This window comes from Panthera onca, chromosome E1 (genome assembly GCF_046562875.1).
Source record: "Panthera onca isolate mPanOnc1 chromosome E1, mPanOnc1 haplotype 2, whole genome shotgun sequence".
NCBI lineage: Eukaryota > Metazoa > Chordata > Mammalia > Carnivora > Felidae > Panthera > Panthera onca.
In genome coordinates, this window is record NC_138352.1 from 16,869,915 (window position 1) to 16,886,331 (window position 16,417).

Genomic DNA, 16,417 nt, shown 5'->3' on the forward strand with positions numbered 1-16,417 from the left:
CTTCCCCAACAGCCACACACCATTGGCCTTGCACCTCAAAGAGAGCAGCAGGAAGCACAGAGCTCTCACCCAGGCCACCAGTGCACCTGCAAGACTTAAATATAAACCAACTGGATGGCAGTTTGGTTCTGTTCCACCAAGCAAATGCTAAGGGTAGAAGCAGCAGCAAGGGTATAATCCTCAGGGAGAGACAGAGAGACAACCAGGGAGGACACTGAAAAACACGAGATTTCTCAGGGGAACGCCCACACCATAAATGTCCACAGCAGTTTGTAAAAAGATGTTATGAAGTCCCAGACTTCTAACGATGACAATATAAACTGTCCTATGCACTGTTAAAGAAAAATACACATATCATCCTCTACTTACCTCGGGCAAAGAGTATTAAGGAAGGTCTCAGAATAACATCCCTCTCTACATAAGCCCTGAAATAGAGATTTTCGTTTCAGAATGCTCCAGCACAGATGAGAAACAGACAAACCCAAAACATCAGGTGAGGCCATGAGCAACAGTAGCTCCCCTTCCAGAAGTCGCCAAGTTCCCACAGTCTAACAAGCAGCAAGCCATTCTATAACTAGCACAGTCTTCGGAATAAGGTGACCTGGGTGGAAACCTGTTTCTGCCATTTACTTGCTAAATGGATCTGGAAAAACAGCTTCTTGATCCTGGGCTACGTTCCCGAAAGAGAATGAGTATATAACCGGAAGCTTAATGAACTCAACTCCAAAGACTAAGATTCTCACTGAATCTCAACACTAAAGGACCTTCCTTCCAGAATGTCAGTTTCCTAAAAAAAGCAAAATACAACAAAAAGAAAAATAATCAAATGTTAACAGAGGCTTCAAAGGGATGGCTGATATTTACATTACATATGCTTTATCTTTTTCAAACCTACAATAATCATGTTCATCTGTAATTAGTAAAATTATTTTAAACCATACATATGCCATTTTCCTCTAGAATGTCTTGACTTGGGTCACCAAAGATTTATTCTAAATACATTTGACTCACCCTCAAAAAGGAAAATCAAAGGAACATATGACCCCAAAGACACCTTAGGACTTAAGTAGGAAAGGACTAACTAGATCAACCCATTGGTATATTCTCTATGCCCATCTAATTTAAATACTATTAAAGACAGCCTCAGAGATTAAAGAAATCTAATTGTCTCGGTTTTGCTATTGCGAATAAGCCAAACTTAAGTTTCCTCTTCTGGAAAATGTGGTCAGCCACCTGGGTAGGGAGCCTAAGGTGGCTAAGGTAAAGGACCAGAGAGAAACTTTAAAGACTTAAAAAAAAAAAAAAAAAAAAAAGGAAAGAGAAAAGCCAAAAGCCAGGGGTGGTGGTGGAAAGGACACCTTCATTTTTGTGGCAATTTATAGAGTTGGGAAAACCACAGCCATAGTAGGTAGAGCTGTCCATTAAAGAAACTGCTTTGAGAGACAAAATTAGGACCTTGCTGAGACCGGGAAGGCATTCCAACAAAAGTCATTTGGTCAAAGCTATACCTGTAAAAAGGGCAACAATGTCTATTAACCAATATTTGTCTATAAATCTCTGCCTTCCCCACTAGATAGGGAAGCCAGGGGTTGTATCATGTAACCCCAGGGCCAGGCATACAGAAAGAACTGTTTACTAAATGGAAGTATTCCAATTGTTTTGCTTCCTATCTTAAAAGATTTAGTTCACATGTCCTGAAGTCCTGGGGCGGGGGGGGGGGGGGGGGGGGGGCGGCGGGGCAGGGCCCCAGTAAGGTAGTTCTAATCCATTCAATAATTTATTGGTCGCCTGCTATGCTATGTTTCAATCACCTTTCTAAGGCATCTGTGATGTCAACAGTCAAAAACAAAACCCTCTGTCCTCGGTGGTGGGATGGGGAAACAGGTGAAGGGGACTGAGGGCATGCTCGTCATGATGAGCACAATGGGCAACTGAGAAACACATAGAATTGCTGAATCCCAGTATCCTAGGACCGAAGTGGAACACTGCATGTGAATTATACTTGAATAATCTCTGTCCTCATGGAGAGAACATCATCTAAATGTCATTCTCCACCCTGTCCAGAGCAGTGAGACTCCAAATATGCTCCATTAACTGGCGCTGATGCAGAAAACCGTTACTGGTCCGTGACACGTGATGCCAAGCAAGCATTTAGAAACTCATGCAGTCACTGCATATGAACCTAATATTATAAAGTAGGCTCAAATTTACGTCTCTTTCTAATTCATTTTTTATTGTTTTTCTAAGTATCATTACATAATTAATTAGAACTTTTTTAAGTGGGTCTTTCAGGGTGTCTGGCTGGCTCAGTTGGTGGAACATGTGACTCTCAGTTTCGGGGTTCTAAGTTTGAGGCTCACGCTGGGTGTACAGGTTACTTAAAAATACAATCTTAAGGGGCGCTTGGGTGGCTCAGTCGGTTGAGTGGCCGACTTCGGCTCAGGTCACGATCTCGCGGTCCGTGAGTTCGAGCCCCGCGTCAGGCTCTGTGCTGACCGCTCAGAGCCTGGAGCCCGTTTCAGATTCTGTGTCTCCCTCTCTCTCTGCCCCTCCCCTGTTCATGCTCTGTCTCTCTCTGTCTCAAAAATAAATAAACGTTAAAAAATATATATATTAAAAAAAAAATACAATCTTAAAAAAAAAAAGCTGCTCTTTCATCACAGATAACTTAAGAAGCTCAGGTCCAACACACTTTGATCATACCACTTCCCCCTCCTCAAATAGAATTTCACACTTGCAACACTTTTAAGATTTTCCACAAATACCCATCATTCCAAATATTGTTTTCCCACTAGTTCAGTTTATCACATACTCCAACCACATTGAATTGTTTTCAGTACAAACCTTCTGTCTTGCTTGCTCTTTTCCCTCAGTGTTAAATATGTTCCTAGATATGTGATCGAAGTTTACATATGCTCTTAAAGTCAAGCACAAATGCCACCAACTCCTCAAAACCGCCCATGAACCAGACAGATAAGAAGTAACCATTCCTAGACTTTCTCTGATACTTTAAAGCATGCCTCTTAGGGGATTTCTACAGAATACAAGTGACTGGAAACAAAAGAACAATACCGTATTCATTTGGCATCCCTACAGCACACGAAAACAAAACCAGTTATCAAATTTGTTGAATGAAGGATGTAAGAGACAGCACTACATATACACAAATGAGCTTCACTCAAGAGATCAGAAAACTCTCTGAAATTATACCCAAACTTGTGTATGTACAATTTTCTCAGGAAAAGGTCTTTAACTCTTATTAAATTGTCAAAAGTCCTAAGAAACCGCTGATCGGTAAAGGGCTCAGGCTTCATCAGCAGACAGCCCTATGTCTGCCACCCAGTTCCATCGGGGTTAGCCTGGGGGAAATTACCAGATCAAATATAAACCTCAACTTCCTTATCTCAAAAAAGGTGGTAACATCTACTTCAAAGATTTGCTGTGAGAACTGAGTGTGACCACACATGGAAAGTCCTAGGATCAGGAAGAGTATATTACAAGCACTCACTGATTTTTTTCCTTCCTGCCCTCCTTGTTCTTTTGAATCAGTTTATATATCTTACATACATACATTTTAGGGCCTTCTTAAATTACAAATTGCCGCCATCCCTTAAAAGTTGTGTTCAGACTATCTGCTTGGAAATCTTCAACAGGGTTAGCTGTCTCAGAAACATCTATTTGTTTTACATTTCTGCCCATCGTATCAACTAATTCTAATTACTATTGTCTTTACATGACAGACGCAAAGATTTTCAAGTTTATTTTGAGAGAGTGCGCACATGCGCAAATGGGGTACAGGCAGAGAGAGGGAGGAGAGAATCTCAAGCAGGCTCCACAGGGTCAGCGCACAGAGCCCAACACAGGGCTCAAACTCACCAACCATGAGATCATGACCTGAGCCGAGGTCAGACTCTTAACTGACTGAGCCACCCAGGTGCCCCAGATGCAAAGATGTCTTAAAAGTATACAACCTAATGCTCTTAAGAGATTCTGATGTACTCAAATATAGTCCTTTTCCTAGGAAGCCTTCCCTGACCTCACGTGCTCCCCTCCCCCATAATTACTCCCTCCTTTCTCAGGGCTACGTTCCATTCCTTCCACACATCTATATGTGCACTCATCATATGCACTGACCTTTTGTTTACATGTCCATCAACCTCTACTAAACACAGCACCTCAAGGTAGGAGTACTAGATTGTCTCTGCGTTTCTCATGCAGCGGCACACAAGAGCTCAATAAATCAACTTTCATGCTGATCCTTTCATTCACTTTCCAAATGGCAGCACAACAAGTCTACAAAAGGATTATTCAAAATTAAGATGGAATTTCTATCTCAAACTACACCAGTCTCTCTCAATTTCCTGTTCCTTGGAAGTGTTAATGTGACAATTATGTTATTGTTTGTAATGATGAAGTAAGTTTAAAATGGGTGTTCTCTACATGAACAAAGATTGATAAAAAGGCTTTGGCTACAGGTGACATTCTAAAAACTATTCATTTTGAAATACAGATCTATACTTTCAACGGAAAAAACAGCACAGAAAGGCCTTGGATACGCTTTGCCCAGGACGTCAGTAGCCTCATCACTACGGGACATCGAACCGAAGCAACCGACACCAACACAGTCCACGCGCTTTATTTAGATTTATTCCATCACTCACTGTGCAGACAGCTCTGTGCAATGTGATCACATCTGCAGATCTGTGTAACCACCACGAGACACAAAACTGTGCCACAGCCACAGAGACCCTCGTGCCACACACCACGGCGGCCGCTAACCCTTGACGGCCACAAATCTGTTTTCCATCTCCAGAAGTGTGTCATTTCAAGAATCCTATGCAGGTAGCAAGACCATTCACGTGGGAACGGGCAGCCTCTCCAACAAATGGTGACGGGAGAACCGGACGTCCGTGTGCACGAGATTGGAGTTGAACCCTTCCGTTACACCGTGCACCAAAAATCAACCCAAGATGGCTAACAGATCTACACCTAAGACCTAAACTGTAAAACTACCAGGAGAGCACACAGGAGCCTGATGACACCACACGAAAGCCGAGGAAACAAAAGCAAACGCAGACAAACAGAGCATCAAACTCAAAACCCACTGTGCGTCAGAGGACACAGCAGAGAGAGGAGGCAGCCCGTGGAAGGGAGAGAATGCTCCCAAATCGCGTGTGTCACCTAACAAAGGGCTAATATGCACAGCACACAAAGAACTCAGACCGGGGCACCTGGCTCGCTCAGTCAGTGGTGCGTGCGACTCTTGATCTCGGGGCGAGCTTGAGCCTCGAGTTGGGCGTGGAGCCTACTTAAAACACACACACACATTCAAAAGAACCCTTAGGGCGCCTGGGTGGCTCAACTGGTTGAGCGCCCAACTCCCGATTTCCTCTCAGGTCTTGCTCTCACAGTTCCTGAGATCGAGCCCCCCACCCCTACTGGGTCAGGCTCTGTCTGCACTGACAGCGTGGAGCCTGCTTGAGATTCTGTCTCCCTCCCTACCCGCCCCCTCCCAAAAGTAAACGTTAAAAAAACTTTTAATGAAAGGACTCCTGTAATTTAGCAACAAAAAAATCAAATAATCTGATTCAAAAATGGGTAAAGGACTGAACAGACATTTCTCCAAAGACATGAAAAGTTGCTCAACATCACAAATCATCAGACGAATGCATATGAAAACCACGAGCTGTCACCTAACACCCATCAGGACGTCTACAGTCAAACAACAACAACAACAACAACAACAACGGGTCATCACAAGCGCTGGCAAGGATGTGGGAAGAATTCGCGAGGCTTCTGCACTCCTGGCAGGAGTGTGAACTAAGCCACCACTATGCAAAACACGAAGTTCCTCAAAACAAGACAGAACTGCTCAGGGCAGGCTCACCAACTGCAACACAGTCACCACTCACGGGGTGTTGATGATGGGGGAAACTATGTGGCGGGAGTGCTGGGGGTGTATGAGAAATCTCTGTACTGTTTGCTCAATTTTGCTGTGAACCTAAAGCCGCTCTAAAAATACTCTACTTAAAAAAACAAAAACAAAAAACAGAACTACCATACGATCCAGCAATCCCACTTCTGAATTTACAGCCAGAAAAACTGAAAGCAGGATTCTGAGGAGATATCAGCACACCCATGTTCAGGGCAGCAATAATCACAACAGCCCAGAGGAGGAGGTGCCCCAGATGCACATCTTGGATGAAGGGATAAACAAAACGTGGCAGACACAAACAAGGGAACATTATCTAGCTTTAAAAAGGAAGGAACCCTGTCACATGCTCCAATGTGGGTGAACGTTAGGGCGTTACACTGAGTGAATAAGCCAGTCAGAAAAAGACAGACACGGTAGGACTCCATCTACAGGAGGTAAAGTTATCAAACTCATACAAACAGAAAGCAAAATGATGGTTTTGAGGGGGGAGGGGAGAGGGGAGAGGGACAGTTGTTTAATGGGTAAACAGCTTCAGTTTTTCAAGTTCTGGAGATGTTCCACAACAGTGTGAATGCACTTAACATTACTGAATGGTACACTTAAAAATAGTTAAGATGGTCCTCTCTCTCTGCCCCTCCCCTTTTAAACATTAAAAAAAAATTTTTTAAGTGGGGGAGGCGCCCGGGTGGCTCAGTCGGTTAAGTGTCCGACTTTGGCTCAGGTCATGATCTCCCAGTTCACAAGTTCAAGCCCCTCGTGGGGCTCTGTGCTGACAGCTCCGAACTTGGAGCCTGCTTCCGATTCTGTGTGTCCCTATCTCTCCCCCCTTTGTGCTCTGTCTCCCTCTGAAAGATAAATAATCATTAAAAAAATTTTTTAAATAGCTAAGATGGTCAAATTTATGTTTTTTATCACAATAAAAAGAATTTCACATAAATGGAATCGTACAGTATGTAACCCTTTGAGATCAGCTCTTTCTTCCCCCTCATTCAGCATAACTCCCTTGAGATCATCCAAGTTGTTCTGTGTATCAACAGTGTGTTTATTTGTATCGCTGATAAGTCTACTCCACGTATGGATGTACCACAGTTTATTCACCCACAGAAGGATACCTGGGTTGTCTTCCAGTTTTCAGCTATTACTAATAAAGCTACCCTGACGGTTCACATGTAGACTTTTACAAAGACATAAGATTCATTTCTCTAAAATAAATGCCCAAATGTGCACTTGATGGGTTGTGAGGTAAGTGCCTATTCAGTTTTGTAAGAAATTACAAACTGTTTTCAATAGTCGCTGTACCATTTCACCTTTCCACCAACATCACATGAGAGAGAACTTTCCCCACATCCCTGGACAGCATTTGGTGTTTTTATTTATTTATTTATTTATTTATTTATTTATTGCTACTCTAGTAGATATGTAGTGATAATTTAGTGTGGTCTAAATTTGCATTTGCCTCACGGTCAATAACACTGGATATGTTTTCATTTGCTTATATGCCATCTGAAATGTCTGTTCATATCTTTTGCTCATTTTCTAAATGGACCGTTTTCTCATACTATTGAACTCTGAGAGTTCTTCATTTATTCTACATCAATCCTTCAGCAGATATTTAGATTGCAAATATTCTTATTCTTCCAGTTTGTAGCTTGCCTTTTCAGTTGTCTCTCGCAAACATAACTTTTCAATGCTGATGACGCCCAGTCTACCAACAGATCCTTCCATGCCTCATGCTTTCGATAAAACCTTCACTTGGCACCACACGGTCTTGAACTAGAAACCCTAATATGCGCACCACACATAAGAATAAGAGAATGATGAAGCACAAAAGGCGTAAGCGCTTTCAAAATCAAATCAAAGCAGTGTCTCCTATCATAAAGAACATTTGGGAAAAAATCCTAAATGTGGTAAGTTGTTCTTTAAAAGCAATGCTTACTTTACAAGATTAAAGCAAAAACAGCTGCCAGGTAAAAATTTAAATGGCTCCTCTGTTGTTTACACTTTTAACAGACCCCTAACCAATGGAGAAGTAGACAAAAAGTAAAGAAGGAACAGTAGCTGTTTTTCTAAGTTATTAGACACTGATGGAATAAAAAAGGTGAAACTTTTCTCTTAATAAAAAAGGTGAAACTTTTCTCTTACATAAACTAACTTTTCACTTATTTTCTAGACCCTCACATCATAAAGAGAGGTATACACCTCTACAGCAACAACAATTACGGTAATTTCCCCAGCAGTTTGAGTGCCAGAATCTGACAGTGGAACAGCACTGATAAAAATTTCTAATTTGCTTGAGTAAGGCTAATACTATCTTGCACTAGGGGGAAAGTTTATAATGCTGTATTTTAACATGCATGCATCTTATTTTCTAAAAATGCATTTTATCATTCTCATCTGTTCGTTACCATAATTTGCAAAAGATTTGCTTTTTCTTATTTGTACGTCTCTGTACCTGAAATGCCATCAACCAGATGTAACTACGCTAAGTTTACCTTGCCAGACCATTTCCATACGCATATTCTCTGCTTTTCTCTCTGAGAAGTCACTTCCCATAAACCAATCAAAGATAGCATTAAATAGAACGTTGGAGGTCATTTCATGTTTCAAATTCTAACAAAAAAATTTCTCAGTAATTAAGAAAGACAAAATTTTTCATCCTAAACGGAACAGAGTCCATTAAAACAAAGGAACGCTTAGTATTTACTTGCTTGAAGCAAGAACACATCCACACTACAGTTAACCATAAAATTAGTATATCCCCCCCAAAAAAACCTTGCACTGAGGAACCCAAAACCAAATAATCTGAAGATTGAAACTCATCTTGATAACGTAAACAAACACTCCACCTAAGAAAAGGAAATCAAAAAGCAACAACAGGCGCACCTGGGTGGCTCAGTGGGTTAAGCATCTGACTTCAGTTCAGGTCATGATCTCGTGGTTCATGAGTTCAAGCCTCGTGTCCGGCTCTGTGCTGATAGCTTGGAGCCTGGAGCCTGCTTCCGATTCTGTGTCTCCCTCTCTCTCTGCCCTGGCCCTGCTCATATTCTCTCTCTCTCTCTCAAAATTAAATAAACATTAAAAAATTTTTAATAAAAAAAGCAACAATATAGTGGGAGTCAATGAATTTCCAGGTTTCCAACACTATACCACTCTATTAATCATCAAGACATCTTAATTTCATGACTACATACAAACGTATCACCAAATAGAATGTGTATTAACATAGAAACTACATAATAAAACTATATACTTTGGGACTACATCATAGCAAATACAGACTACACTAAACACTAATATCTACAATTGTAGAATTTACTTTAATATTTTAATATAGTCAGCAGTATTTTAGAAAGTGAGGTTGGGGTGCCTGGGTGGCTCAGTCGGTTAAGCATCCGACTTCGGCTCAGGTCATGATCTCGCGGTCCATGAGTTCGAGCCCCGCGTCGGGCTCTGTGCTGACAGCTCAGAGCCTGGAGCCTGTTTCAGATTCTGTGTCTCCCTCTCTCTCCGACCCTCCCCCATTCATGCTCTGTCTCTCTCTGTCTCAAAAATAAATAAACGTTAAAAAAAAAATTAAAAAAAAAAAAAAAAAGAAAGTGAGGTCAACCATTACAAGAGACTACTGTAAGGGCGCGTGGGTGGCTCAGTCGGCTAAGCGGCGTAAACGACCTAAGCAACCGACTCTTGATCTTGGCTCAGGTCATGATCATACGGTGTAGGCTCTGTGCTGATGGCACGAAGGCTGCTTGGGATTCTCCCTCTCCCTCTGCCCCTCCCCCACTCACACCACATGCAAGCACAGTCTCTCACAGTAAACTTTAAAATAAAAAATAAATTGAAAAACTTAAAAACCAAAAGACTAATGTAGAAAGTATGTTTCATTCTGAAGTAGTTTATAGAAAATTAAACTACCATTATTTATAAAAAACTAAATTTCACTGCATTATCAAAAAGATTCACTGAATGATAGAAATTACTAGTTAAAAATCATGTATGCCCTAATGTTAAGAAAATTCACTTATTCACTAAAATATTAAGACTTTCCCCCAGTCTCATTGAGATACAACTGCCATATGACATTGTGTACTTTTAAGGTGCACAACAGAATGATCTGACACACGTATACACAGCACAAGGAGGCTGCTTCAGATTCTGTGATGCAACACATCAGACACAGGATTCCTCCACCACAGGGAATGCGACCTGCCCGACGCTGCATCCTCAGCCTCAGTACATACTTGTATTTGCTTCACGCACACTCTTTTCTCTGTCAACATAGTAAAATATGCAAAAGTTGCATTATTGCTATAATAGAGGAATTATTTCTGGATATAAAAATTCCCAAACTGTTAAACAATTAGTAGTGTGATGCACTATACACTTACTTTTAGACTTTCCTTCCATTTCCATATTTTTACACATTTTCTTCCACATCAGTTAACAACTATTAAGAATATTAATGGTTAAGGGAAGCCTGGCTGGCTGGGTCGGTGGAGCATGCAACTCTTAATCTCAGGGTTGTCAGTTTGAGCCCCACGCTGGGAGTAGAGATTACTTAAAAACAACTTTTTGATGTTTAAAAAAAAAGATTAATACTTAATATTAAAAATATATATTAAATACTATGTTCATCACCCAGAATACTAGAGTATTCCTGTCACTAGCCAATTATTCTATACCTGCTTGTTTAAAACTGTCAATGGAATTTGTATGTCAGTGTGCCGATATATTCTAGAAAGGCCAAAAAACATTAAACCTTTCTTATTCCTCCTTTTAAGTGTATTCTTTGAACATCTTACAAACACCAGGGCTGCCCATAGCACAGCACATCACAAAACCGGGAAGTGCAGGCAGCTGGCTCGGGGAAACCGCTCAGAGCACCCACTGCAGCATGGCTCCAAATCCCTGGCCTCACAGCCACCCACAGTACTCCTTTAACAATAAGAGCTTCTTGGGGCACCTGGCTGGCTCAGCAAGGTAAGCTTACAACTCTTGATCCCAGAGCTGTGAATTAGAGCTCCATATTGTGTGCAGAGATTACTCAAAAATAAAATCTTAAAAAAATTTTTTTAATAAAAAAACTAAAAATTTAAAAGTGGAGTTTCTTGAGCATCAAGATGTATAGAATCTTTGGGCATGAGACTAGGAATCTGTATTTCCCAAATGATTCCCTTGCACATTTAAATCTGCACATAACTAACTCATCAAAACAACCTACTTACATGGGTAGCCAAGGAGAAGATGACTTGGGAATTTTCCAGGTTACTTTAAAATTAACAATCAAAATTTCTACAGTAAAAGAAGCTCAATTAGTTTATTGTTAAAGTATAACAGGATTCTTCTTCTTAGTACTGGAATGACAGGTGTCTATAAAACCCTAACTACTGAAAACCTATATTCTCAAAGTTAAAAAAACAAATAAATAAACTCCAGTAATACTAAAAACAAAATCATGTTCTTATTCCTTATGTTTGTCATACCATAAAATTTAGTATGATTGAAGAGAGAAAGTGCAAATAGCCCAAAATTTTTCTCATAGTTAACCACCAACACCAAAAAGCTTAGCACTTCCTTCAGCCTATGACGCTGGCCTGAAGCTGACAATGGCTAAAATATCTTTTTATGATTACCTTAAGAATATCACTTAGATCGGGGCACCTGGATGGTTCAGGCCATGAAGTGTCTGACTTTGGCTCAGGTGGTGATCTCACAGTTCGTGAGTTTGAGCCCCACATAGGGCTCTCTGCTGTCAGTGCTGAGCCCACTCTGGATCCTCTGTCTCCCCCCCCCCCCCCCCCCCCGCATATGTGCGCATGCTCGCGCTCTCTCTCTCTAAAATAAACATTAAAGAAAAAAAGAATATCACTTAGATCTTAATGTGTATGTAGTATTTTATACGATAAATTTAAGATGGGAACATTTCCATAATCATTTTGGTAGTTACTGGATAAATTAACTCTTAATACTTAAATTTATAAAACGCTATTTCACGTTTGTGTTAATTATTGCTTCCTGGGAGGCAATATAGGCAATTAAAACAATAAAGTGTAATTGATTAATTAAAATTTAATAAATAAAAACAATGTCTCCAAAATAAAAAGGCCCTCAACCTGAATGTAGCAGTACCACTCAACTTACTACCCCTTGACTTTCGGCAAGTAACTCAACCTAAGTCACTATTTCCTTATTGGGAGGGTTAAATGAGATAATATATGTAAAGTAGCACAGTGACCAGTACATGTTAGTCCTCAATAAAAATGTATACACATAAATGTATATACAATAATCTGAATCTCTGAAAAGGCACACAGGAAATTATCATGATAGCCAGGCTATTTCCAAGAAAAGGACACGGGGTTCCCTGGGGGGAGTGGAAAGACTATACCATTTTATGCTCTGTATTTTTAACCAGGACTTATAATACCTTCCCCAAAATTGAAATAATTGTGAAGTATCTCTGGTGTATCAGATTTCTTAGGGTGTAGCATTATGCGCTGCTGCTGAATCCAAAGGAGTAAGTCAGAGTCTAATAATATCCAGGAAGAAACACACAACCTATCTGATTTCATCAGTCAGGTGTTCTTACTTGCTTTACAATAGTATAATGGTCTTAACTAAAACACCTTTAAACCAGTAATCTTTCAACCTAGGTTGATTTTAAGCCCTCAGGGGACACTGGCAATGGAGACATTCTTGGTTGTCACAACGGAGGGGGTGTACTACTACCGGCATCTGGTGGGTAGAGGCCAAGAATGCTGCTAAGCATTCTCTGATACACAGTACAGGCCCCCACAGTATCCATCCAAAACGTCAGTAGTCCCAAGTCTGAGAAACTCTTCAACCAAAAGAGCCAGGTTCTTCATTACAATTACCAACAAAACAAATCACACTCATACACACACACACACACACCCCCCACAATTCTCCCCTCAAGTAATGAAGTAAAACCCTTTAAGGGCTGACCTCAATATACGTAACCATTGTTGACTACTGTTATTAAGTGTCTGAAATTCTAGCAGCCAGAATGGCTTACAGGTTGCGTCTACTCAATTCAATACATTTCAAAAAATTTTAATTTTTTTTAATGTTTATTTTTGAGAGAGACAGACAGAATGTGAGTGGGGGTGGGGGGGTAGGGGCAGAGAGAGAGGGAGACACAAAATCTGAAGGAGGCTCCAGGCTCTGAGCTGTCAGCACAGAGCCTGACACAGGGCTCGAACCCACAAGCTGTGAGATCATGATCTGAGCTGAAGTCGGACGCTCAACCGACTGAGCCACCAAGGCGCCCCGGTACATTTCAAAATTTTTAATCATTAAGCCTTTCAAAGCTCACTCTAAATGATTTCAAGAGATTACAGTTTACCATTCTTTCCTGTTTTCAAATGATATCTGAAGAACCACAAAACTCAAACAATGTACTACTAACATACAAACAGGGCCTTTATTTTAGTGAGTAGTTATCAAGCCTTTCCAATGAATGGGATATTTAAACTCTCACTTAATACACTGCCTTGGCCTAATATTTTGCACTTGTTAATTAAAATCCTCCAAATATTTAAGAAATTAAGAACAGTCCATTATTTCTGATCAAGAAGGCAAGAAAAATTAATCAGCAGTTAACTTCATAATTGAGCTTGAAAAATTACCAACTAATACATACTCTCCTCCAACCTTAAAGCATGTTTTGATGTGCCTTATGGAAAGTCAACCCCTGGGGCACCTGGCTGGCTAGGTGGGTGCAGCTTGTGACTCTTGTTCTCAGGGTTGTGGGTTTGAGCCCCACCATGGGTGTAGAGATTACTTAAAAATAAAACCGTAAGGGACGCCTGGGTGGCTTAGTCGGTTAAGCAACTGACTCTTGGTTTCGGCTCAGGCCATATTCTCACGGTTTCCTGACTTCAGAGCCCCACATCCGGCTCTTCGCTGACTGTGTGGAGCCTGCTTGGGATTCTCTCCCTCTCTCTCTCTCTCTGTACCTCCCTCACTAGCACACGCGCTCTCTCTCCCAAGATAAACAAACTTTAAAAAAAAATAAAATAAAATCTTTTAAAAAGTCAACCATTAATAAATAGCTTTGGAAAACAGTTTATCAACAAACTGGCCAAAAAGTGCAAAACTGAACCGAGAGGCCAGCAAAATCTAGAGCTGAGTAGGAAAATAGTTTTGAAACGCTGCTGTTATTAGTCATACTTCACTTTCTTAGTAACTGCGTTAACTTACACCTTCTAAAATCTCTATCTTTCCCATTATGTAAGAGTTGAGTACTGTTTTAATACTGACTTCGTATTCCAATACTGCTTAATAGCTCAGCACGTAAGAAACACACTGATCAGGGAATTCTTTGCGAGACCAAAAAAAAAAAAAAAAAAAAATCTTAATTCCTTCTTCCAAAATAAACAAAAACAATACACAAACACTAAGATGTGTTTGCAAATACAAGATGCAATACGGTTACTGTTTCATAGCTTTCCCGATACATTATTCCTGGCGAATCTTAAGTGTCGCTAGAACTTCTCCATTCACTTGACGCCACTCCTCCTGAGCATCCAGAACTTTAATACTTGTCCAAACCTGCTTGCTCATGGTCTAATAATAAACCTAATTATACAATCTGTTACAGCCCTTGACAACCTTTTCCTTAAGAAGCCATAAAGGTGATCTAGCCAACACCTCACTCCCCCCCCCCAGGAAGCCCGTGTCAAGCCCGGAGTCGTGCACGCCCGCCTCTGGCTGGCGCACCGGGCCGGGCGCTGCGGGCCGCCTGGGGGGCGGAGAGGACCCGCCGGAGCAGACGGAGCACCGCGGGACTCGCCGCCGGCCCATTTCTCTTTAAATCTGGCAGCACGTGGGGCGGCATTGTGAAGCCACCAGCCCCCCCCCCCCGCCCCGCGCGCACTCCGCGCACGTCCGCCTCCAGTGCGCATGCCCCGCTCGCCCAGTCCTAGCGGAGTCGGAGCCAACCCCCTAAAAAGTCAACCTGGAAGCCGCAAACGGCCGGAGGCCGGGACAATGGGGGAGGGGGACGCAGGCACCTCCGGGGAGGCCGCCCCGGCCGCCGCCCCAGGCCAGGCTCGCGGGCCGCAGCCCGGGGCTCCGCAGGCCGGCGCCGGGGCCGCGGCGCTCGGAGCACAAAGCCCGGGGCCGGCCGCGAGCGGCTCCCCAGCCCGCTCCCACCCTCCGCGGGCGGGCGGCGGGGCCCGTGCCAGGCGCAGGCAACCGGGCGGCGTCCCGCACCCGCCGGCCTGTCCGGCACCCGCGCGGCGCGACAGCCGAGGCCGGCGCTTTTGTTGTCCGCCCCAACTCCGCGGCGCCGCGCGGCCGGCCAGAAGTTTTGCGCGCCTCCCCTCCGCGGCCGGGGGGCCGCCTCCCCTCGCCCTCCCGGGCCCCGCCCGACCCGCAGCCGCGGCCCCCCGCGAGCCCGCACGCCCCGCCCGGCCCCGGGGTCCCGAGGCCCCCGCCGCACCTGAGCCCGGGCCCGCCCCTCCGGAGACCCGCAGCCCCTCCCCCGCAACGTCCCACCGGGCGGTGGGGGAGGGGGCGGGCGCCGAGCCCGGTCCTGGTCCCCGCGGCGGGGCGCGTCCCCGCCCCCGGCACCCTCCCGACGCCGGCCAAGTGCCGGGCCCGGCCGGACAGGCGCCCCGGGCTCGCCAGCGGCCGCCCGCCCGGGAGGAGGGAGGACTTGGCGGCGGCGGCTCCCCGCGGCCCGGGCCCGGCCCGGCGCACGGCCGCCAGCCCGCTCTCACCTGCCAGCTGTCTTCGCAGTAGCAGCGCCGACTGCAGCTCCGTCATCCTCCCGCCGAGGGCCCGGGCCGGCGCCGGGGCTTTCGGAGGGCCGGGGGCAGGCTCTGGGGGCGCCTGGAGCCGGGTGTGCTGAGGAACGCGGGCCCCCGCGACGGGAGCGCTGGAGCCGGGGCAGGGCCGGGCTGGGGCGGCGGGTCCGCTCGGCTCCACACGGCGCCTCACGCCCGGAAGGGGAGGGCGCCCGGGCGGCCGCGGCGCGCGCTGGGACTCCGCTCGCCCGCTTCCCTCCTTCAAGCCTCCTGTCGGCCCCGCCGGTGCCTTCCCCCGCCACTGCCTCACTGCGCGCAGGGCCGCTCCGCGCAGGCGCGCTGGGGCTGCCCACCTCGGTGGGGCCCGCCCGCAAGCCCGACCCCTTGGCTGGCCTGCCCCGCCCCCGGCGGCGGAACCCCGCCCCCTGCGCGCCGCCGCCGCCGCCGCCGCCGCCATCTTGGGAAGGTCTGGCGCGTCTGGCTCCTGGGCCGCCGCCTGCAGACGCCCCGCGGGCGCCATGTCGGAGAGGTCGCGGAGTGTCCGGGCTGCGCCTCGAGGTTGCAGCAGGTGGTCTGGGCGTGCAGGGGTCGCATGGAACGGTGGACGGCCGGTTGTTGGCGACTACCCAGCAGTGGTCTAACAGTCCGCACGTGGTGTGTGAATTAGTCATTGTCAAAGCCGGACTTATCGGTGTGCCCCATTTTAAGTAAA

The 16,417-nt window shown here is 44.8% G+C and overlaps 1 protein-coding gene across 1 annotated transcript in view; it reads right to left on the reverse strand.

Annotated features, from left to right (window-relative positions):
• UBE2G1 (ubiquitin conjugating enzyme E2 G1) overlaps positions 1-16,194 on the reverse strand; it is a 102,834-nt gene extending 86,640 nt beyond the window's left edge. The window contains exon 1 of the mRNA XM_060647680.3: positions 15,679-16,194. Coding sequence (XP_060503663.3) covers positions 15,679-16,162 — 484 coding nt within the window. The 5' untranslated portion in view covers positions 16,163-16,194. The remainder of the gene's footprint in view (positions 1-15,678) is intronic.
• Between the last annotated feature and the right edge of the window lie 223 nt (positions 16,195-16,417).